This window comes from Chrysochloris asiatica, unplaced genomic scaffold (assembly GCF_000296735.1).
Source record: "Chrysochloris asiatica unplaced genomic scaffold, ChrAsi1.0 scaffold00004, whole genome shotgun sequence".
Lineage (NCBI taxonomy): Eukaryota > Metazoa > Chordata > Mammalia > Afrosoricida > Chrysochloridae > Chrysochloris > Chrysochloris asiatica.
In genome coordinates, this window is record NW_006408522.1 from 36,254,856 (window position 1) to 36,278,973 (window position 24,118).

General features: G+C 46.3%; 1 protein-coding gene across 2 annotated transcripts; it reads right to left on the bottom strand.

Moving 5' to 3' along the window:
- Positions 1-2,311: 2,311 nt before the first annotated feature.
- On the bottom strand, positions 2,312-16,511 carry PAK6 (p21 protein (Cdc42/Rac)-activated kinase 6). Of its 2 annotated transcripts, XM_006831773.1 has the most exons (9): positions 16,307-16,511; positions 14,582-15,241; positions 6,767-7,264; positions 6,528-6,661; positions 6,147-6,273; positions 5,913-6,038; positions 5,363-5,497; positions 3,698-3,877; positions 2,312-2,674 (listed from the first exon to the last, which is right to left on the bottom strand). In XM_006831773.1, the coding sequence occupies exons 1-8, from the start codon at positions 16,508-16,510 to the stop codon at positions 3,710-3,712; spliced, it is 2,052 nt and encodes a 683-aa protein (XP_006831836.1). In that variant the 5' UTR covers position 16,511; the 3' UTR covers positions 2,312-2,674; positions 3,698-3,709. The 2 variants fall into 2 exon arrangements, with proteins under 2 accessions (XP_006831836.1, XP_006831837.1); XM_006831774.1 differs by lacking the exons at positions 2,312-2,674; positions 5,363-5,497 and having other exon boundaries at positions 3,710-3,877; positions 16,307-16,510.
- Between the last annotated feature and the right edge of the window lie 7,607 nt (positions 16,512-24,118).

Sequence of the window (24,118 nt, forward strand, 5' to 3'; positions counted from 1 at the left end):
GGGGGTGGGATCGGCCCAGAGTGGACCCGTGACTGTGTCAGTTACCTACCCAATCTTGCCACCCTCCCAGGGTCTGCGAGGACGCGCGGGCCGGCACACCCGACGAGTTCTCTGATGCCCCCAAGTGGCAGCGCTGTGCTTTCCCCGCTATATCCTGGCTCGGAGTTCAGACTGCTGGTTTTATTTGGGATCATCTCCGTGTACTTTACCCTTGTGTGTATTTACTTATGGAATCCTCTTCCTCTAGTAGAATATTAAATCCGGATACTTGAAATCATTCCACAGAAGTGAAGTAAGGGACAATGAACAAACAGCCGCATTTGGAATAGCAGGAACCAGACCTGTCATTAAGAACCCCAAGATCTTCAAAGTTTAAAAGTTATGCGTCCAGAGAGCTTCTGACCTGCGACAAACTGGAGCTGCCAACCCCGTCCCTTATGATTTCTGAACTTTGGGGCTTGCTGATAGTGCGCTGTCTTCATTTGATGGTATTTGCTTCCATTTCTGAGGTGTCCAGCCTTCCTCTCTTCTCTCCAAACACCTGCCTCTCCTCAATCCTACTGTCTATAGAGTGGAATGGGTGGGTGGGCAACACAGACAACCAGAGGGACAGAGTTCAGGTGGGGTGGGAGATGATTGGATACCCCAAGTGCAAACTGCTGCTTTCTGATCCTTGCTTGCTGATTTATTCCCTTTCAACTGTGTAATTTTCATGACGTTTAAAAATGGTGTAAAATACTAGTATTTTGCCTTCTTAAAAATACCTTGATATCTGAGTTGCACATTATGTTGAAAGTGTTGTCTTCTTTCTAGTGGCTTTCTGGTTGGGTCCCTTTTATTGGATAAACAACCATGAGGACGTCTCTACAAGCGGTTGCCAAGAACTTGGTGGCTGAGAGGAACGTTTCTGAAAAACCACAGCAGATCTTTCCTGTCAGAACTGAATTGTGGGACTGACTTGCTTGCTGTTCTTGTAGATTTCTTAACAAGCAGTGTTCTATGTCAGATTTGTGAGCTTCACCACATTCGCTTTCCTGAACTTCCTCTGATTACCAGCCTAAGGCTGTTGAAGCTGAGGCTGAGGGGTCCTCACTAGTTCTCTCCACTTTATAGGAGACTTTTTCTAAACACTTTGCTTTCGCTGCTCTTGTGGCTTTCATTTTTGTGAAGTCATCCAGGCCACTGGAGCTTGGTTCTCTGAGATCAAACTCAGGATTGGCCTTTGTGTGAGGCTAAATGATGTACATATAGTTCTTTGGAATGATGCTGTTTGGTGGAAGGACTATTAGAAATCAAAAGAAGAGTTAATAAATTCAGTGTTACTCAGTTAAGAGAGCCTTTTTGTTTTACCAACCATTCCTGACTCTTGGCTACCGTTGGAAACATGGAAAGCTGTGCTTGCTCCCAGTAAAGGGCCCTGCTTTAGTTTTGTTGTTGTTGTTAGGTGCCATCGAGTTGGTACCGACTCATAGCGACCTATGCACAGCAGAACGAAACACTGCCTGACCCGGGCCCAACCTCACTACTTGAGTCCATCAATGCTGCCACTTGGCCAATCCATCTCATTGGGGGTCTTCCTCTTTTTCTCTGATCTTCCACCTTACCAAACATGATATCCTTCTCATAGATTGACTTAAGTGCCTGCCCATCCTCTGGTGGCTGTCTCCTGAAGTTGTCACAGGTGCTGCACCTGACCCATCTGTGGGATAGGGCCAAGGTAGAGCAATCTATGTGGGAAGTCTTCATGGCTCCCTGCTCCTGGCTACCTGGATGGCAGGATGAGATCTCCGAAGGAATGGAATCAATATTGGAGCTAATTTTAACCACTTCCCCAGAACTCCCCAGGAGAGCTGCGCTAGCTCCTTCAGTTCTGAGAGCTGAAACTAAGCAAGACTTCCTTCTCTGTGGAAGCTATTTCAGGCCACTCACTTCCTATGAGAGGCTTTGAGAGCCGCGTCTGACTTTCCAGGGAGTGAGAAGGGAGAGGAAGGGAGAAGCTGATGCAGAAAGTGGTCGCCCCAGAGCCCCTGAGAGGTGGCAAGCATAGCCCTAGGCCAGGAAAGCAGCCCCTTCCCCACCTCCCCATCCCCTAGGAGTCCTGTAGAGTTCTCATCACCTTTCCTTCCAAGGGCTTTTCACTTCCTGTTTCTTCTCTCCTTCTCTGCCCTCATTTCACCCCCACCCTCACACACCAGGGAGCAAAGTTTTTCCTGTGACACCCCTGGGAGAAGAAGGGATGGTCCATCAGACACCCAGGGTGCCCCACTCAAAGGCAGCCTGGCTACCCTCCAGAGACAACAGGAAGCCCTGAGGTTTTGAACACTCAGTTTAATTTAAAACAGGCACAAGTGCAAACAATTCACAAAAGTTTCTAGGGAAGATGCTTTTGTTTTTAAAATGCTGATCCTTAAAAAACAAAAGTCCTTGCTAGGTTTTGCCCCAAAGCAGGCCAGTAGGGAGCAGAGGAATCTAAAAATATTATCTAGATAGGGTCTGAACACCTGAAGTTCTTCCCTAGAATTTCCTGTCTCATAGCAGCCCTGAAGGTGGGGAGGGAAGGAGGACAAGGAGACAGGTGTCTGAGGAAGCAGCTAGGGGTAGATGGGTGGACAGGTAGAGTACCCATCCTCTTGACATGATGGAACCCCCAAAACTGGATCCCCAGAACAGGATTCTGAAGAGAAGAATGGGTTCCTGATGGCCTGGTTATGGAGATGAAGTTCAGGGGTGCAGCAGTTTCTCTTCCCTTATTGTCTGTGACTCTCCCGGCCAGGAGAAACTCAGAAACCTTCCAGCACCCCAGTATGGGTTAGATGCAATTCAGCCTTATTCACTGGTCAGGTAGAAACATGAGACTTGAGTAGTAGGAAGCCAGGCCGAGAAAACAGGTCCCTTCCAAACTGAACTTAGTAGGCAAGGGGATAGGGTAGCCTTACTGATGCTGGCTGTGGGGCTGTTGGGGTGAACTTTCTCTCCTTACATACTACCACACACACATACACATTTCCTCCATCCTGAAAAGTAAGACCACCTTTACCTTCAACCCCATTCTTCCTCTTTCATTTAAAAAAATGTCTCCCCTCCCCTCCTGTGGCCCAGAGCAGGCAGTTCACAGTTGTGAGCAGGCTGTGGAGGGAGGGTGTGAGTCAGTGAAGTGGGATCTGGTGGGACTGTACCTTCAGGAAATCAGACACAAGGGAAGGAGAAGGACTGGGGCAATAAAAACTTTCCCTGTGGCCCTCTCCAAACCCTCCAGGATACGGAGCTGGAGCTGAAAATAGCAAGTATCCATGTGAAGACAGGCCGTCTGCCCTCTGGGGTGGCCTGGGATGCTAGGGTACAATTATCTTTAAAAAAAAAAAAAAAAAAAAAAATGGCAGCAGCCCTTCCTGCTGCTTTGGCCCCAGGAGCCAGGAGCACTGATCTCCACATTGCTTAGAAATATCCCTGTGAAAATTACAAAGGGTCATCCTGTAGGAGGGCTCTATCATCCCCAAGGCGATTAGAGCCTCTCTGGGGGTTGGGGGGAGATTGAGGGGGCAGGTCCGGCCTGGCCCAGTGCGTTGGAGGGCAGAAGGGTGGGGTGGGACTTCACATTCAATCTTTGGAGAGAATACTGAGAGAATGAGGCAGGTGGTCCTGCTGGCAGGCTGGTAGCCCAGTAGCCCCTGCCTGTGGGCACAGGCGTTAGGCGCACTCTGAGATGGGCTCAGCAGGTGGAAGTCTGCTTTCGGTAGAGATGGATCAGGGGCACCAGGCACTCAGGCAGCCCCGTCTGTAGCAGGAAGGGGTGATCCAGGAGCTCCTGGGCCGTGGCTCTCTCCTGGGGGTCTCGCACCAGCATCCGTTCCAGGAAGTCTCGTAGCACTGGGGAGACCTGTGGAGACAGGGCATGGTTTTCAGTCACTTGGGAATGACTCGTAGGCCTGGCCCTGTCATCATTTAATTTTCTGGTTTCCTATTTCCTGGTTCCCCCTAGGCCAGTCTGCCTCTAGGGAAGCTGAGCAATGGAATTAGGGTTTGAGCTGGCATCCAACTACAGCCCACGCCCCACCCCTACTTCTCAGGACTCTCAGTGGTCAGGGCCTCCAATACTCTAGTTCTAGGTCTATCCTTGATATCAGGCAAGTTGCAACTTTTCTCTGCTTTAAGTGAAGAAAGTAGTCAGGAACAAGGATGTGCTTTAAATAATGTTGTTGTTGTTAGGTACCATCAAGTTGGTACCAACTAACAGCGACCCTATGCACAACAGAAGAAAACACTGCCCAGTCCAGGGCCAAGCTCACAATTGTTGCCACAATTGAGCCCACTGATGCTGGGGGTCTTCTTCTTTTTCTCTGACCCTCCACCTTACCAAACAATAGGAAAGAACAAAGTGGGCCTAGAAAAGGAAGATTTCTTTTTTGCTTTAAGCCTCCTAGTTTAAGACAAGGACTTAACGGACTTCATTTTGAGCCAGTATCTTAGGATGAGACCGAGTCTCAGTCACATCCTTTGGGTTGGGGAATTAACCGATTGGAATTTTCCCCTATAGGATAAACACCGACTGCAAACCACAAGGTTGGCAGTTAGAACTTACCAGCTGCTCCATGGGAGGAAGATAAGACTTTGCTCCCACAAAAATTTAAAGCCTCAGAAACCCTACACAGGGTTGCTATGAGTCAGAACCCACGTAACAGCCCTTAACAACAACAACAACTGTTCATCTTAGGGTTAGTGTTTCGTTGTCTCCGGAGGTTATTTCCTGTCAGTCCTCACAGCCAGGTATCTTTGGACATGTTGGGCCATGGAATTATTTAGAGACTAGACCCCAGTCTTCTGGGAATTTCTTGCTCAGGCCACCAGATGGCAATGCTGTTTTGCAGCCCTCTGCAAGTGTACACAGGTAAAGCCCTCCGGTTTGGGAAGGATATGGCATAAAAGCATTCAATACGCACACATATAACACACACACTTTGGTTTGAAGAGGTCAGGATGTGCAATGAGAGAGGACCAGCCAGGTTGGCTGGGAAAGCCTGAGAACATGCCAGGGTATGAATCTCTGGCCAATGGGGGTAGTGGCTGTGCTCATTTAGGCTCCTTAGATTCCGTGCCAGGATGTGAGGGTTTCCTGGTGTGCCTGCTTCCCTGCCAGAGCACGATCTCTGGGCTCTCCTCAGTTACCTGCTGGGCTGCAGGTGGAAACCTTGGGGGTGAACATGGATCTGGGTGCTGGTTTTGAGTGGAGAAAGAGATGACTTTCAGGGAGCCCAGAGGTTCCAACTCTGTGGAACAGAGAGGCAGAGGCCTGGGAGCTCAGGTGTCCTTCCTCTAAGCCTCAAGAATGGTGTCAACAGGGTTCACACCTTATTCACCAACTGACCTTGTGAGCGTTTTTCAGCCTGGGCGGGGGGCTGTCCCGGAGCCTCTTCATGGCTTGCACTGGAGAGTCACTGAAGTAGGGTGGCTCTCCATCCACCATCTCAATCACCATGATGCCCAGAGACCAGATATCCACCTGCAGGAGGAGAATGTCCCTCACACAACTGACCAGGGTCTCCAGGGGAGGGGGACAGCTGTTCCCAACTCTTCTTGGTGAGTCTACCTCCTTCCTCCCCTGGCCACCTGCCCTCAGTCAATTGCTTCCTGCATTCATGACCATTAATGGTAAGGGTACAGCTGTCACACATGGGGAAGCCTGGCCACACCCCACCCTGCCCTAGAGCTGAGGGATTTTTAGGGACCTACTCCTGACAGTAAAGTCACAGGTGAGAGTAGCCCCATCCATGTGGGGGAGGGAACTACTAAAAGGGGATCTGAAAACCAGGACTTTTTTTTTTCGGGGGGGGGGGAGCATAGAGGGGGCCACAAAGGGAAGAACTGTGTTTCCAAGCCTCTTCTGGGAGAAGGGACTGTGGGGAGGGACCAGTTACCTCAGTAGCATACAGAGACCTGGAGATCACTTCCGGAGCCATCCAGTAGGGGGTTCCCACCAAAGACTTCCTCTTAGGGACGTCTTTGCTAATCTGAGCACAGAATCCAAAGTCGGAGAGCTTCACCTGGTTTGGGGTGAGAGGTGGGAAGGCAAGTGAGCGTTGAAGTAGAGGAGGTGTGATGCTGGGGACAGGGAAGTGGGAGGCATGGTGTGCCAGGGAATGGGAGCCTACCCTGCCATCAAGGGTGAGCAGGATGGAGTCGCTCTTGATGTCCCGGTGGATGACACCCTGAGCATGCAGGTAAGCCAGGGCCTGCAGCACGGCCTCACACACAGTGGCAATCTGCTCCTCGTTCAGCCTGGACAGGGAAGAGCACTCTAGTTTTGCAGGGCAGCTGGACTGGGCACGGTAGGAGGCCCACAGCCTCTGGGACCTGGGCTGTAGACGCTTTTCTCTTCCCCCAGTATCTCAAGTGACCCTATCTTGGCAATAAGGTGTTCAGGACAATTTGGCAGGGACCCCAAATCTCCTGGGCCAGAGGATTCCAGATATCCCCATCAAAGCAATGGTGGGACATGGGCTCTCAGGGGCCCGGCCCTCCCAGCTACCCACCTGACTTGGGAGACGATGTCCGTGAGGGCCCCGCCCTGCAGGAACTCCATAAGCACCCACAGCTCCTCGCCCACCAGGTAGCTCTTGTACATCTCCACCACGTTGAGGTGCTGGTAGTCCCGCATGATCACCACCTGGGGGGACAGGGGGGTGGCTGAGTGCTAGGCACAGCATGCAAGAGGCTTGGATAGCCACTGCCCATCCCAGTGCCCCTCACAAGTCCTGGCCTCTCCTCCCACCTCGTTAAAGAGCAGTTCCCGGCGTTGCTGCTTCCTGAGGTCCATCATCTTGACAGCCACCTGGCGGCCTGAGTGCTTCTCCCGGGCCAGGCAGACGATGCCCGTGGAGCCCTCACCAATCTTCATGTAGCTGTCCAGCAGCAGCCGGGGGTCGCCCTGGTCCACCACCATCCTGAGCGCAGCCTTGAATTGCTCATGTGTTACAACACCTGTGTCCTCGCAAGCCAGGGCACCCTTGGCGGCCGCAGGATCCTGGGGCAGGTACAGGTTGCTGGTGCTGATCTGGGCATGCCGGGTGCGGGGGGAGCCTGCTGGGGAAGACCGGCCTGGAGGCAGGCCAGCGCCTGGGGTTGTGCGGAGGGACTTCTGGGGGCTGCTGGTATCTGAGGTGGTCAGAGGGCTAAAGTTCCCCACAGGCTGGTCCGAGGGCAAAGACTGGGCCTTGGCCACCAGGCTTGGGGGGCAGTCTTTCTGTGGTGGTGAGAAACAGGAGTTGGGCTGCAGGGAGAAAGAAACAGGAAGAGGTTTGGCTGTTGAAATGTTTGGAGCAAACTTCCCAAGGGGGTGGGTGGGGTGACCTCTGGACATTGGTAAGGTCAGGCAGGGTGTCAGATCAAAGTGTGGAGCTGATGGTGAGCAAATATTTTCAGACATCTAACACCGGACTGAGTCAGAACCAAGTCAACGGGCACTTAACAACAATACCACTGCCAAAACACTACCACTTATCTGTCAGTTTGTTGTACTCTGGTGGCTTGCGTGTGGCTATGATGCTGGAAGCTACGGTACCAGTGAGGTCACACATGGACAGGCTTCAACAGAGCCTACAGACCAGGAAGAAGGAGAGGCAGCTACTTTTGAATGGTTAGCCAGCAGCAGAACATCATCAGATACAGTGCCGGAAGATGAGCCCCTGAGGTTGGAAGGCACTCAATGTACAACTGGGGAGGAGCTGCCTCCTCAAAGTAGAGTTGACCATGATGACGTGAGTGGAGTAAAGCTTTCAGGACCTTCATTGGGCTGATAAGGCCCAACTCAAAATGAGAAATAGCTGCAAACATCCATTAATAATTGGAACATGAAATGTATGAAGTATAAATCTAGGAAAATTGAAATTCGTTGAAAATGAAACGGAACGCATAAACATTGATAACCGAGGCATTAGTGAACTGAAATAGACTGATATTGGCCATTTTGAATCCGACAATCATGTGGTTTGCTATGCTGGGAATGACAAATTCAAGAGGAATGGAGTAGCATACATCATCAAAAAGAACATTTCAAGGTCTATCATGAAGTATGTTGTTTGTTGTCTGTGATAGGATAATAGCCTAACATGGAAGACCAGTTAATACCACTTTTATTCAATTTTACACACCAACCACTAAAGCCAGTGATGATGAAACTGAAGAATTCTACCAACTATTTCAGCCTGAAATGGATCAAACATGCAATCAACATGTATTGATAATTACTGATGATTGGAATGCAAAGGTTGGAAACAAAGAAGAAGGATCAGTATTTGGAAAATAAGGCCTTGGTGACAGAACTGATGCTGAAGATCACATAACAAAAGTTTGCAAGGCCAATGACTTATTCATTGCTAAGCATAGTGGTTGTGAATCGGGCTGCGAACCCTAAGGTTAGCAGTTTGAAACTACCAGATGTTCCGTGGGAGAAAGATGAGGCTTTCTGCTCCGGTAAAGATTTACAGCCTCGGAAACCCTGTACAGGGTCGCTATGAGTCGGAACCGACTCCATGGCACATAACCACCACCACCACCAATACTTTTTTTAAACAACATAAAAGACGACTATACACATGGACCTCACCAGATGGAATAAAATACACAGGAATCAAATTGACTACATCTATGAGAAGAGATGGAGTCCTAGTGTGGCACTGTAGAATCAGAACTGGACTGTTAACCACAAGGTTGGCCGTTCAAACTCACCAGCTGCTCCTCGGAAACCTTACACAGGGTAGCTATGAGTTGGAATTGACTCCACGATACTTAACAGCAACACCAATGAGAAGAGATGGTGGAAAAAGCTCAATTATCATCAGCCAAAATAAGGCCAGGGGCAGACTGTGGAACTTGCTCATATACAAGTTCAGATTGAAGCTGAAGAAAATTAAAACACATCCACAAGAGTCAAAATATGACCCTGAACATATAATGACTGAAGACCAAAAGAGTTGTGAGATGACATCAAGAGCATCATGCAGGAAGAAAGCAGAAGGTCATTAAAAAGACAGGAAAGAAAGAAAAGACAAAAATGGATGTCAGGATCAGCTGCAGGCTCTAGGTCCATGAACTATTTGGCTTGCAGAATGTGCCCTTTGGACATTTAAATGAACATATATATCTTTTTAAGGTTTTTATTGCGAATTAAGTGATAGTTTACATGGGAGAACATTGGTTTTACACCATTATTTCATTGTAATGATTACAGTCCCCTCCGAGCATCATCATTCAACACACATGAACATATTATTTTTTGTTTTGTATGTCTACATCAAATATTTTGCTTTGTTTATTTGTGAAATATAAGATGTAAAAGGGAAGCCACAGAGAGGAAGCAGGATAACTGTTGCAGGGAGGAGATAGTAGCATTGAGGTGAAACAGAGCATATAATTTGTTGAATGTAAAGCTGATGATCTTGTCTGTCAACCTTCCCTCAATTCGCAAAAAAAAGTAAAAAAAAAAAAAAAAGGATGCCAGAAGATATTCTGAAACTTGCTCTCCAGCGTACAGATGCTAAGTTGAATGAAAGAACTAAGGAAGTAAAAGATCTGAACAGAAAATTGCAAAGGGCAACTTGAGAAGACATAGTCAATTATTATAATGAAATATGCAAAGACCTGGAGTTAGAAAACTAAAGAACACATTCAGTAGTTTTCAAGCTGAAAGAACTGAAGAAAAAAATCAAGCCTCGACTTGAAATACTGAAGGATTCTATAGGTAAAATATTGAAGGATGTAGACAGTATCAAAAGAAGATGGAAGGTTATACATAGCGTCCCTGTAACAAAAAGAAATGGTCGATGTTCAACCATTTTAAGAGGTAGCATTTGATCAAGGATCAATGATACTGAAGGAAGAAGTTCAAGCTACACAGAAGGTATTGGCAAAAAATAAGGTTCCAGGAATTGATGGAAGGAGCCATCATAGCTTGGTGGATTACGAGTTGAACTACTAACCTCAGGGTCAGTAGTTCAAATCTACCATCTGCTCCGAAGGAGAAAGATGAGGCTTTCTGTTCCTGTAAAAGATTTACAGCCTCGGAAAATACATAAAGGGTCACTATGAGATGGAACCAACTCCGAGGCATACAACCAACACTATCACCAGGGATAGACGGAATACACATGGAAATCTTTCAGCAAACTGATACAGCACTGGAGGTGTTCACTCATCTACACAAAAAAATTTGGAAGATAGCTACTTGGTCAACCCATTGGAAGAGATCCATATTTGTGCCCACTCCAAAGAGAGATGACCCAACAGAATAAAGAAATAATCGAATAATATAATTAACACAAGCAAGTAAAATTTTACTAAATATAATTTAAAAACAGCTGCAACAGTATATCAATAGGAAACTTCCAGAAACTCAAGCTGGTTTCAGAAGAGGACATGGAACTAGGAATATCATTACTGACATCAGATGGATCTTGGCTGAAAGTAGAGAATACCAGAAAGATTTGTTTACTTGTACTTCACTGACGATGCAAAAGCTTCCGACTATGTAGATCATGACAAGCTATGAATAACACTGTGAAGAACACTTAATTGTGCTCACAAGGAACCTGTACATAAACCAAGAGGCAGTCGTTTAAACATACCTTACTTGTTCACTCTGTATGCTGAGCAAATAATCTGACAAACTGGATTATATAAAGAAGAATGTGGCGTCAGAATTGGAGGAAGACTCATTAACAACCTATGATAATGTAGATAATACAATCTTGCTTGATGGAAGCAAAGAGAACTTAAAATATTTATTGATTAAGATAAAAGACTATAGCCTTCATTAAGGATTTTACTTCAATGTAAAGAAAACAAAGATGCTCACAATTAGATAAATAAATAACATAATGACAAATGGAGAAAAGATCGAAGTCGAAGATTTCATTTTTCTGGGAGCCACAATCAGCATTCATGGAAGCAGCAGTCAAGAAATCAAAGGATGTATTGCATTAGGTAAATCTGCTGCACAAGACCTCTTTAAAAATTTCAAGAACAAAGATGTCAGTTTGAGGAATAAAGTGCTCTTAATCCAAACCATGGTATTTTCAATAGTCGCATATGCCTGTGAAAGTTGGACAATGAATAAGGAAGACCTTAGAATAACTGATGCATTTGAGTTACGGTGCTGGAGAATACTGAAAGTACCATGGATGCCAGAAGAACAAACAAGTCTGTGTTGGAAGAAGTACAGCCAGAATGCTCCTTAGAAGCCAGGATGACCAGATTTCATCTCTCACACTTTGGACATGTTATCAGGTGGGACCAGTTCCTGGAGAAGGACATTATGCTCAGTAAAGTGGATGGTCAGCCAAAAAGAGGAAGAACCTTCACAAGATGGATTGGCACAGTGGCAGCAGCAATAGATTCAAGAGTAACATCAATTTTGAAGATGGTGCAGGATTGGGCAGTGCTTTGTTCTGTTGTGCATAAGGTCACTATGAGTTGGAACCAACCTGATGGCACATTAACAACACCACTACCACCAAACCATAGTTGTGCTTGGGAAACTAGCTTGCAATGCTTCAGGGGAGCAGGCTCAATAATAGCTCTTCCCATCCCCTCTGCTATCCCTGGGGTGTCTTCGAGCTGAATTGATAACCAGACCTTAGGAAGACCACTAGGGGGCAGAGTTTTCATTCCGTGCTGTGGCTACACAGAGGATTCCTGTCAGAGGTGTTCTTTACTCTGCTACTCAGCATTACACCCAACCTGGCCCAAGCCAGACAAGGGTCCACAGGAAGAGATCCTCGGCAGTGGGTGGGGAGCAGCAGGGCAGCTGTGACTGACCCCCACAACTGAGGCAGGGAAGCCATGACTGGGGTCTGATAGCCCTGCTTGGACCTCCCCTGTGCTGAGGTAAAGAGCTGGACAGAGGACTATGGAGCCATGTTACCAGCTGGGGTTGTTACCTCTGGTTTTCCCTCTGGCCTGGGGACCTGGAGTCAGGTGAACAGGCCCAGCCAAACTCAAATCTTGGTGTGGAGGGAGAGGCCCAGGTACATATCAGAGCTTGGGGTTCCTGAGGCTCCCAGAGCTGCTCTCCACTCCCTGTCAGACAGCTGCTCCCCCCCAACCCCCCAACAAGGAAGGAAAGGCATGGGCTATCGTATGGCCTCTGGTGGGGAAGGAAGGGGTGAAACTGGGTGTCAGCCTGGGTCGGGGTGAGTCTTCCAGACCCAAGCGCTCCTGCTACACCTCTTCAGGTGTAGGTGATGTGCAACACAAGTCCTCCCAGGGAATGTGTGCTTTTAAAGCGTACGTGGCGAACTCATACATAGCCCACAGGGAACACTTTAATTGAGGTTGCCTTCTCGAAACTTCTCCAGAGCCATCGAAGTTGGTTCTGGACCTAGTTCCTGGAGCTCAATCATCTCCCAGGACATCTCCCACCATCACTGGGGGCTGGGTCACTTGCTCAGAGATCCAAGACTGAGGTCCTCAGGCCCTGTCTAGCTCAGCTAGAGCCTTTCCAATGCCATCAGCACTTCCCCTTCAGGTTTCAGGACCCCCATCCCACCCAGTCCATGGCCTTGCCTGGGGTCACATGTGGATGGCAACCAGGTTCACAGAGCACCTGTCCCTATACCAACTCACTGCTTACTGCTCCACTGCTGGCCATCGATAGTGCCTAGCTCAGGATCAATCTTTGAGGGACAGCCAGGAAAGCCTTCTGGAACTGCCTCAACTTTAAATCCATCCCCAGAGGGCCCATGTAAACAGTAAATCCATTCTCCCTTGACTCTGCAGCCCCAATCCCTCCTCCCTTCTCTGTGTAGTAGAGCCCTCCTGGACTCGGGGCTCAGGAGACCTGTCCTGGCTCTGTTCTGCCTGCAATGAACCTTAGCAAAGTCACTCTCTCTGAGCCAGTCCCTGTTGAAGTAAAGGGACCGTACGGAGCATGATCAGGGGACCTGGGTAAATGAAGGTCCCAGGAGCTCTGGAAGTGTAGTGGTTATGAATCAGGCTGCTAACCTCAAGGTCGGCAGTTTGAAACTACCAGCCGTTCCATGGGCGAAAGATAAGGCATTCTGCTCCTGTAAAGATTAACAGCTTCGGAAACCCTGTGTAGAGTCACTATGAGTTGGAACTGACGCCACAGTACTTTACAACAACAACAACAGGCCCTCCTAGAATAGAACTGTATTTTAACCAGGTCTCTGATTTCAAATGTGGGGGCTCTGTGGACCACACTTTGAGAAGCTCTGGTAAGATGGGCTCTGGGAGGCCAGGGCTGGGGGTGGAGGGAGCATGACCACCATTGTTATACTGGTCCTTGACCTTTCCCTACCTTGAAGGTTCTAAGGAACACTGTAAAATGATGCCCTTCACCTTCAGGGTGACTCCACACATTATTCTTCTAGTGGTTTCTTTCCCAAGAAGGGGTCTCAGTCACACAAATAATTCTGGAGTTAATCCAAAGCCTGGAACACTTAACTAACTCCATCTTGTCCCCCTTTCCATAAGTTTTGTCTGGTTCTTTCTTAGAAGCTTCCCACCCCACCCCATTCCCCGTGTATAGATAAGTAGCAAAGTCAAGTAAAGGATACTGGGGACCAGATCCTGCTGGAGTGAAGATTGGGCTGGCCCTACCTACCCCATATCCCGGGTCATTTGGTGCTGGGCTCTTGCTGGATCCCTGCTTTTTGCTGCCTTCATCCAGGACCCACCCCAGCCCCATTCCCCAGAAACAGGTTCTGTCCCAGCTCAGCCAATGTCTGCAGCAGTGTCACCAGGATGTCATAAAACATGTCAGATTCCAGGTTGCCTGCCAAGGCACACAAACATCACCACTAGGGTTCCATTAAAAAGATGGCTATCAACTTGTGCCTAGACCCAGGCAGGTTCAGTCCACTAACTTTTCACAGGACACACATACTTGAGAATATGTACTTAAGGAAACAATAAAACAAGCACCATGATAAAGGGGGAAGGAGGGGAGGCAGGAAGGCAAACAGGAAGGTAGACGTGAAGGTAGAACGGAAGACAGGCAGGAAGAAATTCTCACTGGATGAAGGGGGTCACATGACAATTTCTGACTCCTTAGCAAGAAAGAGCCCACTCTACCGGTACTCAGGAGAGCACTGGGGCAAGTGAGGGGTGGACAGGGAAAGACGTTCTAGAAGAGTGTGCAGACAAAGACTCCTCCACGGGGCTAGAGTCTGTCTCTGCAGGTGTCTGGAGAGGGCTGCTAGGCATTGAGAGCAGGGCTCCAGGCTTGTGGTTCCAGATACTGGGTTTTTTCAGAGGGGTGTCTGCCACCCAGTGTGGTTGCCTAGACATACGTGAGAGCAAGAGACTAAGCTGGAAGTGCTACCGCCCCTGTAAGGGCCCCTCTGGAAAATGACTGGCTCACAATCTGGGACTCACATATGCTCAGCCTTTGGAGAAGGGTGGGCTCAGGGAGTTCAGGGGAGAACCTTGAGCTAGTTTCTTGATCAGTTTGGTCCCTTAGAGTCTTCTCAACCCTCACCCTGTAAGTCGGGAGGGTCAGACAAGGCCTGGGTCCCTGACATTCTATCCTCCTGAGAGTGGCCCCAGAAGGAAGTCCAAGCTGACCTACCTTGCTCTGTGCTGGAGGGCTTGGCTTGCTGTTGCTTGGAGGCGCCGTGGGTGTCCCCGGAGTGAACAGGAACATGCTTCGGAAGAGCCTGCGCTTAAGGCTGCTCTCCTGGGTCTTCGGGCTGGGACTGCCCTCCCCACTGGGCCTGCCCGTGGCTGAGCCCACCAGGCAGGACTGTGGCCGAGGCTCTTCGGAGCCATGCCTGACAGCCTTGGTCCCACGCCTGCCGGTGGCCGTGGGGGGCGAGGTGCCTGGTGGGGAACTCTGCAGGCAGGTGCCCAGCTGCAGGCAGCGCTGCGTGGCACCCTGGAACTCAGCAGGGCCCAGGGACTGTGCCTTCGTGGCTAGACCATTGGTCAGGACCCGTGGGTTCTGTGGCTCGGGCCACGGCATCTGTCTGGGACCTGCTGGGGTGTCCCCGTTGCAACTGAGGTAGAGGCCATGGGGGTCAGTGCTTTCTGACTGGGGACTCTGCAGGTACATGTCGGGGTCAGCAGCCCAGTGTTCATCCCCCAGCAACCCCAGGGACTGTGCCCGCCTCCGGCTGGTCGGGCTGCGGCCACGCAGGGTATTGGAGCTGATGACCGACAACTTCTGGATGTCATTAAGCAGCCCCAAGATGTAGCCATCTGTGGGCACAGAGCTACCCCGCACCACCGTCTGTGGGAGAGAAGAGAACATGTGAGCAGCCTGTCTGCACCAGCAGCCAGGGGCACCCAGGGAGGAGGAACTGGGGAAAGGACCTTTGGGAGGAGTGCCCATGGGTTTCTAAGGCCCTCCTGTGCTATGTCATCCATCCATTCATTCATTTTATCATCATTTACCCAGGCCCACAGTGGGTCAGGCCCATGTTGGGGCAGAGATACAGAAATGCGTCTAGGCTCTGTTTCCAGCAAGGCAAGACCACAGGATAACTGGAGGGTTACAATCCAGCAGCCAAGTAACATGGTGAGCTGAGCCTAGAGAGCTGAGAGGACAGGGTGGGGGCCATCTGTCCCCGGGGTGAGTCTAGGCCAAGCTGCTGCTCTCCAGCTCTACCTGTGGACTCAGAGATGTGCTGAGCTCTCTGAGGAGACAGGGATGATCCATGCAACTGAAAGGGCCTCTCACCCCAGCCCCTCCCAGGCTTTTCTGCCCTTCTTGACCCACACAATGAAATCCCCTGGTCTGTGAGAGCCCCTAGCCCATTTTTGGGCTCCAGCTTTCCCCATCCAAAAGCTTTGGCACAACAGAAAGCCAGAGAGAGAGCAGTCCTCTTTCGGTACCACTGACAGAACATCTATTCACACTTGAACTCCATTTTCTAGTATACGTATGTCCTGGTGTGATGCTGTATGATCAGCACTGGATCTCGAGGTCGGTTTGAACCACAAAGTTGGCGGTTTAAATCAGAAACTCAATACAAGGTCAGTCTGAGTCAAAACTGACTCGATGGCACTTAATAACAACAATGACAACATCCCAAATACTGCAAGGGGCATACTTATACCAAAAGATTATTCATTGTTATCTGGAATTCAAATTCAAGTGGACATTCTGTATTGGCTAAATCTGGCAACCCGGCAGAGAAGGATTCCCCAGAGAGAGGAGAAAGACTGGTTAGCAAGGAACGAATTAATAACTGATTGGGGGTTGCTCTAGGTGACTATGTGGTTGTACCAAGCATGGTTTTCTGTGGAGTGGGAGAGACTGAATTCACCCAGCATCCCTGCCTGCCCACCTTACCTTCATGGGCTGGAGCTGTACCCGCGTGATGCGTGAAGGGTCCACCACAGGCTTGGGTCGCCGCAGAGTGTCCAGGATGTTCTGCCATTGTGGGGGGAGGCCCACAAACTTGCCTTCTTTGGGGTCAAAGGAAGTGTGGACACGGTGCTGGAAGTTCTGTGGGGCTGAAATCTCAGGGCGTTTCTTCTTTTTCTTGCGGAACATAGTGCCTGGACAGGAGGTCAAGATGAGACTAGGTAAGGCTTCACCAGAGGGCTCCCCCATCCCCTTGCCTGCCGGCACAGCCCCCTCACACTCATCCCTGCTTCCTCAGGGAAATGGCTGGCTCCCAGTAGAGTAATCCCAGAAACAACAAAAGCACCATAAATAAGCCAGCACAGACTGTAAACAAGGAAAAGAGGTGTCTGTCTCTTTGTCTGTGCCAAGGCCCCTGCCGAGGAGGCAGACTATGGGGGCGTGTTTTCGTAAAAGCCAAAGCCCATTACAAATATCATTCCACTGTCAAGGAACGAAGAAAAGAGGAAAGAGGGAGGAAAACTAGCAAACTCATTTTATGAAGCTTGTATGACTTGGATCCTTAAATCAGATAAGAACATTACAAGAACAGGAAAACGTGAGCCAATCTCACGTATGAATATAAATGTGAAAATCCTCAACAGAACTAGCAAGTTTAATCTAACAGTATGTTAGCGTTTTTGTTTTGTTTTGTAAATTATAATCAACTGAAGTTTTTCTCAAGATGGTTCAACAACAGAATACTGTTAAGGGGATACACACATTAGCAAGAGCCAATGTGGTGTCCAATTGAGATGTGGTATCTGGTCTGGAGTCACTCATGTTGTTGTAGTAATGTGCCGTGGAGTGGGTTCCAACTCATAGCGACCCTCTACAGGGTTTCCGAGGCTGTAAATCTTAACGGGAGCAGAAAGCCTCATCTTTCTCCCACGGAACAGCTGGTAGTTTCGAACTGCTGCTGAAGGAGCAAGGACTTTGGGATGAAACACAACTGTTTGAGTTGCAAGATGAGGCAGAAAGCCTCATCTTTCTCCTGCAGAACAGCTGGTAGTTTCGAACTGCTCCCTGAAGGAGCAAGGACTTTGGGACGAAACACAACTGTTTGAGTTGCAAGTCTACCGCTAATCTGGGGAGACTTTGAGCAAGTTACTTAAATAATTTGACCTCAGTGTTCTTTATGTATAAAATGAGAATAAAAGTTATCTCCAGACAATTTAGACATTGGCTATCAAAAATGGGGGGCTATAAAGGAACAAAGTGGCTGACTTGCAAACTTTCATGAGTGTGCTTAGTTTCAGAATGAGGGGGTTAAGGAAGAATCTCCACTGAATAGTTTTCCTCTTTTTCCAGGTAGGCCTGATGAAAGGGAATGAAGGAGGATGGGGATTGGATTTTGATTCAATTCTGAGGAACTGTTTTCAGGACAAATTATAATTGTCACAACCGTAAATGTAAAAGAAGTGTAACTAAAAAGGGGAAGGTAGTTAATCTTTCATTTCAGGAACAGAGGACCCGAGGACCAGCAAGAGGGAAGAGCCTGAGTGGAGCGTGGGATCCTAACCAGAAGAGCGGTGACAGCAGAGACAGGGACAGAGGCAATGGTAGAGAGAGAGAGAGCAGCTGAGGACTCCAGGCTCTGTGCCTGCGGGCAGGAGGCTGTCTTGAAGAGTGTGCCTTTAGGACATTTAAACAAATATGTATTTTCTGTTTTGTATGTGCACATCAAAAAAACAGAGGGGTGGGAATAAAGGTAAATACTGTTAACTGATGGTACATGGAAGGGGTTGTAATCATTGCAATAAAACAAAATATGGTTTATTGAATGTAAAACTGATAAATTGCCCTGTAAACTTTCACTCAATTCACAAATAAAAACTTAAAAAATAAAAACGGCAATCTCACACGGTTTAGGGGGTATTATGTGATTATGAGAGCAGAGTCCTAATAATGGTGCTGTTTCTCTTGCGGACTTCTCTCTTTATATCTCTGTGGGGGGTTACATGTTTGTGAGTGATGTTGAACTTCTTTCCTCTAATATTTACCTGTCAAGGTAAATATTATGCCTCATTGCAGGGTCCTGGGATCTGGGAACCACCACATTTCTCTTATGGAAATTCTTGGTTGTTGTTGATGTTGTTAGATGCTGTTGAGTCTCTTCCAAGTCACAGTGACAATATGTACAACAGAATGAAGCACAGCCCAATCCGGCACCACCCTTCCAATCACTGTTACGCTTTAGCTGTTGCTGCATCACTATGTCAATCTATCACACTGGGTTCTTCCTCTTTTTCTATGATGCTCTATTTTACCAAGCATGAAGTTCTTTTCCAGGGACTGGTCTCTTCTGATGACATATCCAAAGTACGTGATACAAAATCTCACTATCTTCACTTCTAAGGAGCATTGTGGTTGTACTTCTTCCAAGACACATGTGTTTGCTCTTCTGGCAGTCCACTGTACTTTCAATATTCTTTGCCAACACCACAGTTCAACTGCGTCAATTCTCTCCAGTCTTCCTTACTCACTATCCAGCTTTCAAGTGCATGTGAGGAGGTTGAAAATACCATGACTTGGGTCAGGTGCACCTATATCCTCAAAGTGACATCTTTACTCTTTAACACTTTAAAGAGGTTTTGTGCAGCAGATATGCCCAATGCTATATATAGTTTGATTTCTTGACTACTGCTTCCATGAACATTGATTATTGTTGTTGTTAAGTACTGTTGAGTTGGTTCCGACCCATAACAACCCTGTATAGGGTTAGAGCCAAATAAATTGAAATCCTGGCCAACTTCAATCTTTTCTCCATTTATTATGACATTGCTCATTGGTCCAGTTGTGAGGAATTTTGCTTCCTTTACATTGAGATGTAATACAGATTGAAGGCTGTAGTATTATATCTTCTTCATCAAGTGCTTCAAGTCCTCATTTTTAGCAAGCAAGGTTGGTGTCATCTGCACATGGCAAGTTGTTAATGAGCCTTCCTCTAATCCTGATGCCACGTTCTTCTTCATATAGTCCAAATTCTTGGGTTATTTGCTCAGCATAGAGATTGAGTAAGTATGATGAAGAATACAACCCTGGCACACACCTTTCCTTATTTTAAACCAGACAGTATCCCTTTGTTCTGTTAGAATGACTGCTTCATGCTCTATACACGGGTTCTGCATGAACACAATTAAGTGTTCTGAAATTCCTATTCTTTGTAATATTATTCATAGTTTGTTATGATCTACACAGTTGAATACCTTTTCATAGTTAATAAAACGCAAGTAAACACCTTTCTGGTTTTCTCTGTTTTCAGTCAAGATCCATGTGATGCCAGCAATGATATCCCCTTCTCCACTTCTGAATCCGGTTTAAATTCATCAGACTTGTTGATATGCTGCTATTATTGATATGCTGGAATTATCTTCAGCAAAAATTTACTTGCATGTGATATTATTCAATAATTTCTGCATTCCACTGGATCAAGTTTCTTTGGGATATGGACCTCTTACAGTTGCTTGGCCAGGTAGCTAGCATCTTCCAAATTTCTTGGCATAATGAGTGAGCACTCCAGTGCTGCAGCAGTTTGTTGAAACATTCCAATTGCTATTCTGTCAATTCCTAGAGCCCTGGTTTTCATCAATGCCTTCAGTGCAACCTGGACTTCTTCATTCGATACCATTGGTTCTTGATAACATGTTGCCTCCTGAAGTGGCTCAATGTCTACCAATTCTTTTTGGTACAGTGACACTGTATGCCTTCCATCTTTTTTGGATGTTTCCCACATAGTTCAATATTTGCCCATAGAATCTTTCAATATTACAAGTTGAGGCTTGAGTTTTCCCTTCAGTTATTTTAGCTTGAGAAACGCTGAACATGTTCTTCCCTTTTGGTTTTCTAACTCCAGGTCTTTGCACATTTCATTATCATACGTGATTTTGTCTTCTTGAGCTGCCCTTTGAAATTTTCTGTTCAGCTCTTTATTTCATCACTTCTTTCAGTCACTTTAGCTTCTTTATGTTCAAGAGCAAGACTCAGAGACTCTTCTGACATCTATTTATGTCTTTTCTTTCTTTCTTATCATTTAAATTGTCTTTTTCCTGTCTTTTAACACATGTATGATGTTCTTGATGTCATCCCACAACAATTCTAGTCTTTGGTGATTAATGTTGAATGAGTCAAATCTGTTCTTGAGATGGTTTCTAAATTCAGGTGAGATATACTCAAGGTTGTATTTTGACTTTCATGGACTCGCTTTAATTTTCTTTAGCTTCAGCCTGAACTTGCATATGAACAATTGATGGGCCTTGTTTTGATGATGATATTGAGCTTTTCCATTATCTCTTCCATTAGATGTAGTGACTTTGAATCCTCTGTATGTCATGTGACAAGGCCCACATTTATAGTTTTTAGTGTATCTATACTACCTTTCACAGAGAACTTCCAGAGGTTCAAGCCAGATTCAGAAGAGGCCATGGAACAAGGGATATCATTGCTGATGTCTAATGGATCTTGGCTTTTGATTGTGTGGATCATGACAAGCTATGGACAACATTGTGAAGTATGAGTATTCCAGGACACTTAATTGTGCTCATGAGGAATCTGTAACTGGACCAAGAGGCAGTTGTTCGAACAGAACATGGAAACACTGAATGTTTTAAAATTAAGAAAGGTGTGCAACAGGGTTGTATTCTTTCACCATACTTATTCAACCTGTATGCTGAGCAAATAATATGAGAAGCTGGATTCTATAAAGGAAAACACGGCATTAGGATTGAAGGAAGACTTATTAACAAGCTATGATATGCAGAGGATACAACCTTGCTTGCTGAAAGTGAAGAGGGCTTAAAACATTTACTGATGTATGGATTACATCTCAAAGTCAAGAAAACAAAAATCCTCACCACTGGCCCAATAAACAACATTCTTATCAACGGAGAAAAGATTGAAGTTGTCAAGGACTTCATTCTTCTTGGATCAACTATCAACACTCATGGAAACAGCAGTCAAGAAATCAAATAACGTATTGCATTAGGCAAATTTGCTGCACAAGACCTTTTTATAGTGTTGAAGATCAAAGCTGTCAGCTTGAGGACTAAGGTGCGCCTGACCCAAGACATGGTATTTTCAAATAACATCATATGCATGTGAAAGCTGGACAGTGAATAAGGAAGACTATAGAAGAATTTTCATATTTGAGCTATGGTGTTGGAGGAGAATATTGAAAGTGCTGCCAAAAGAACAAACAGATCTGTGTTGGAAGAAGTGCAGCCAGAGTGCTCCTTGGAGGCCAAGATGGCCAAACTTTGTCTCTCATACTTTGGACATATTGTCAGGAGGGACCAGTTGCTGGAGAAGGATATCATATTTGGTAAGGTGGAGGGTCAGAGAAAAAGATGGATTGGCCAGGTGGCAGCATTGAAGGACTCAAGCATGGCAACAATAGTGAGGTTGGCCCAGGATCAGGCAGTGTTTCATTCTACTGTGCGTAGGGTTGCTATGAGTCAGTACTGACTCGATGGCACCAAACAACAACAATTCTACCTCCTGGAATCCTGGTGTGGTACTGTGGGCTAATACGTCAGACTGCAAAGTCGTTTGAACTGGAAGGTTGGTGGTTCAAGCTCACCAGCTGCTCCTTGGAAACCCTATATGGGGTAGCTATGGGTTGAAATCGACTCATCACTTAACAACAACAATTCTACCTCCTAACTTGTTTCTGGAGAAGGATATCACGTTTGGTAAGGTGGAGGGTCAGAGAAAAAGAGCAAGACCCCCAATGAGATGGACTGGCCAGGTGGCAGCATTGATGGGCTCAAGCGTGGCAACAGTAATGAGGTTGATCCAGGATCCAGCAGTGCTTCATTCTGCTGTGTATAAGGTTGTTATGGGTTGGTACTGACTCAATGGCACCTAACAACAACAACAACTTGTTATGAAGTGCTTGGCATCTCAAAAGCTTTCAATAGGCCATTCAAGGAGCAGTAATTGGTTTTTATTTGTCTGGAGCAGCAGAGGGAGAAGGAGAGTCAGGAACAGGGAGTGGACCTGGAATGTGTGTCTAACTGCCTCCATGAGCCATTCACTTCTTAACCATGAGACCAGAAGAACTCGATGGTGCCTGGCTACCATTCCTGAATACTTACCTCTAAGATTCTATAGAATTCTGATCAAAAGGGGGACGAGAATATGGAACAGAATTTCAAATTCTCATGGAATCCACACTTTCTGGAGACAGTGAAGCTGAATGACCTTCAAAATTATTGCCCTGATGTAATCTTTAATTCTTAACCAAAACTACCCTGATGTCATCTTTAAACCAAACATTACTTCAGCTTAGTTTATAAAGAATGGTTGCCTTGAGCATTGTACACATTTGAAAAATAATCTATATGTGACCATACTGACAAATAGCAACTAGAAAAATTAGAAGAGAAACTAAGGGGGCAGTGTGTTTATACTGATGGTGTTGTAATTATTTCCAGCAGCATCAATTTAAAGAATATAATCTATGTTACTGAACATGTGTCACTGAACACATTGCAACATGTGGAAATTGTTGACTTGGTATACGTTTTTCTGTGTAAATTCTCACCAATAAAAAGAAAGAAACCAGAGTCAGTCACTTAGCCAATGGGAGGCTGTTATGACCCAATCAAAATGTGCTGAAGTCAAAATTGCCTGAAGAAAACATGATTATGTAATTAGGAAGCTCAGAAGAACCTACATTTGAACTATCAGGATTAATAAATGAATTTAGAAGGCCCCTGATACATCATCTATTTCTACATACCAGCAACAAATCATTGTTATTATAAATGCTATAAAAAGACAGCACTTATAATAGTATTAGAAGCCCTAGTGTGGTGCTTTAGGATAAGCACTGCACTGAAAGGCTGGTTTGAACCAGATGGTCAGCAGTTCAAACTCACCAGCTGCTCCTCAGAAACCTTATACCGGGTCACTATGAGTCGAACCAACTGGACAGCTACAAACAGCTACAAACAAATGAAGAATGTACAAGAGCGCTACACTGAAAAGCACAGATTATTAAAGATATTCAATAATGTTCATAGACTGAAAGACTCAATATTGTACAGATGTCAGTTATTTCCAAAATAACCTACAGATTTATTTCAATCATAATAAAAATTCCAGCACATATTTTTTAGTAGAAATTGACAAACTAATTCTAAAATGTTGTTGTTGTTGTTAAGTGCCGTGGCGTTGATTCTGATCCATAGCAACCCTGCTGAGGGTTTCAAAGGAGCACCTGGTGAACTTGAACCACCGATCTTGCAGTTCAAACGATTTTTGATTTGATGCATTAGCCCACAGCACCACACCAGGACTCCAAAGTGTATAGGGAAGCATAAAGAAATGGGAATATCCAAGCTAATCTTTTTTTTAAAAAAGCTGGAAGATTATACTATTAGATTTACTACTACAAAACTACAGTAATTAATGCAGTGTGGAATTGGCACAAGAACTGACAAAGAGACCAAGGGAACTGAAGACAGACTTCAGAAATAGATTCACTCATGTAAGATCACTGGATTTAGACAAAAATGACATTAAAATTTGGTGGAGAACAGATGATCTTTTCAATAAACGCTCCGGAAGCAATTAGATATCCATATGGATAAAAATGAATCTTAACTCCTAACTCACAGCATATTCAAAAATCAATTTGAGCTACATTATAGACCTACATGTGAAAGATAAAATAATAAAGCTTCTGAAATAAAAAGGGCAGAGACAGGGCGTCACTCAGAATGACCTCCAGCTGCTGAAGTCCCTCCCATTGGA

What these genes read in the sequence shown, in the direction of transcription:
- PAK6 (XM_006831773.1), bottom strand. Translation starts at nt 16,510, where the DNA reads ATGTTCCGCAAGAAAAAGAAGAAACGCCCTGAGATTTCAGCCCCACAG. An exon ending in GCCCTCCAGCACAGAGCAAG is followed by an intron (nt 7,265 to 14,581) that starts GTAGGTCAGCTT and finishes TTCTCCCTGCAG; the next exon opens with CCCAACTCCTGTTTCTCACC. An exon ending in GGCTGAAAAACGCTCACAAG is followed by an intron (nt 3,878 to 5,362) that starts GTCAGTTGGTGA and finishes CTGTCTCCACAG; the next exon opens with GTCTCCCCAGTGCTACGAGA.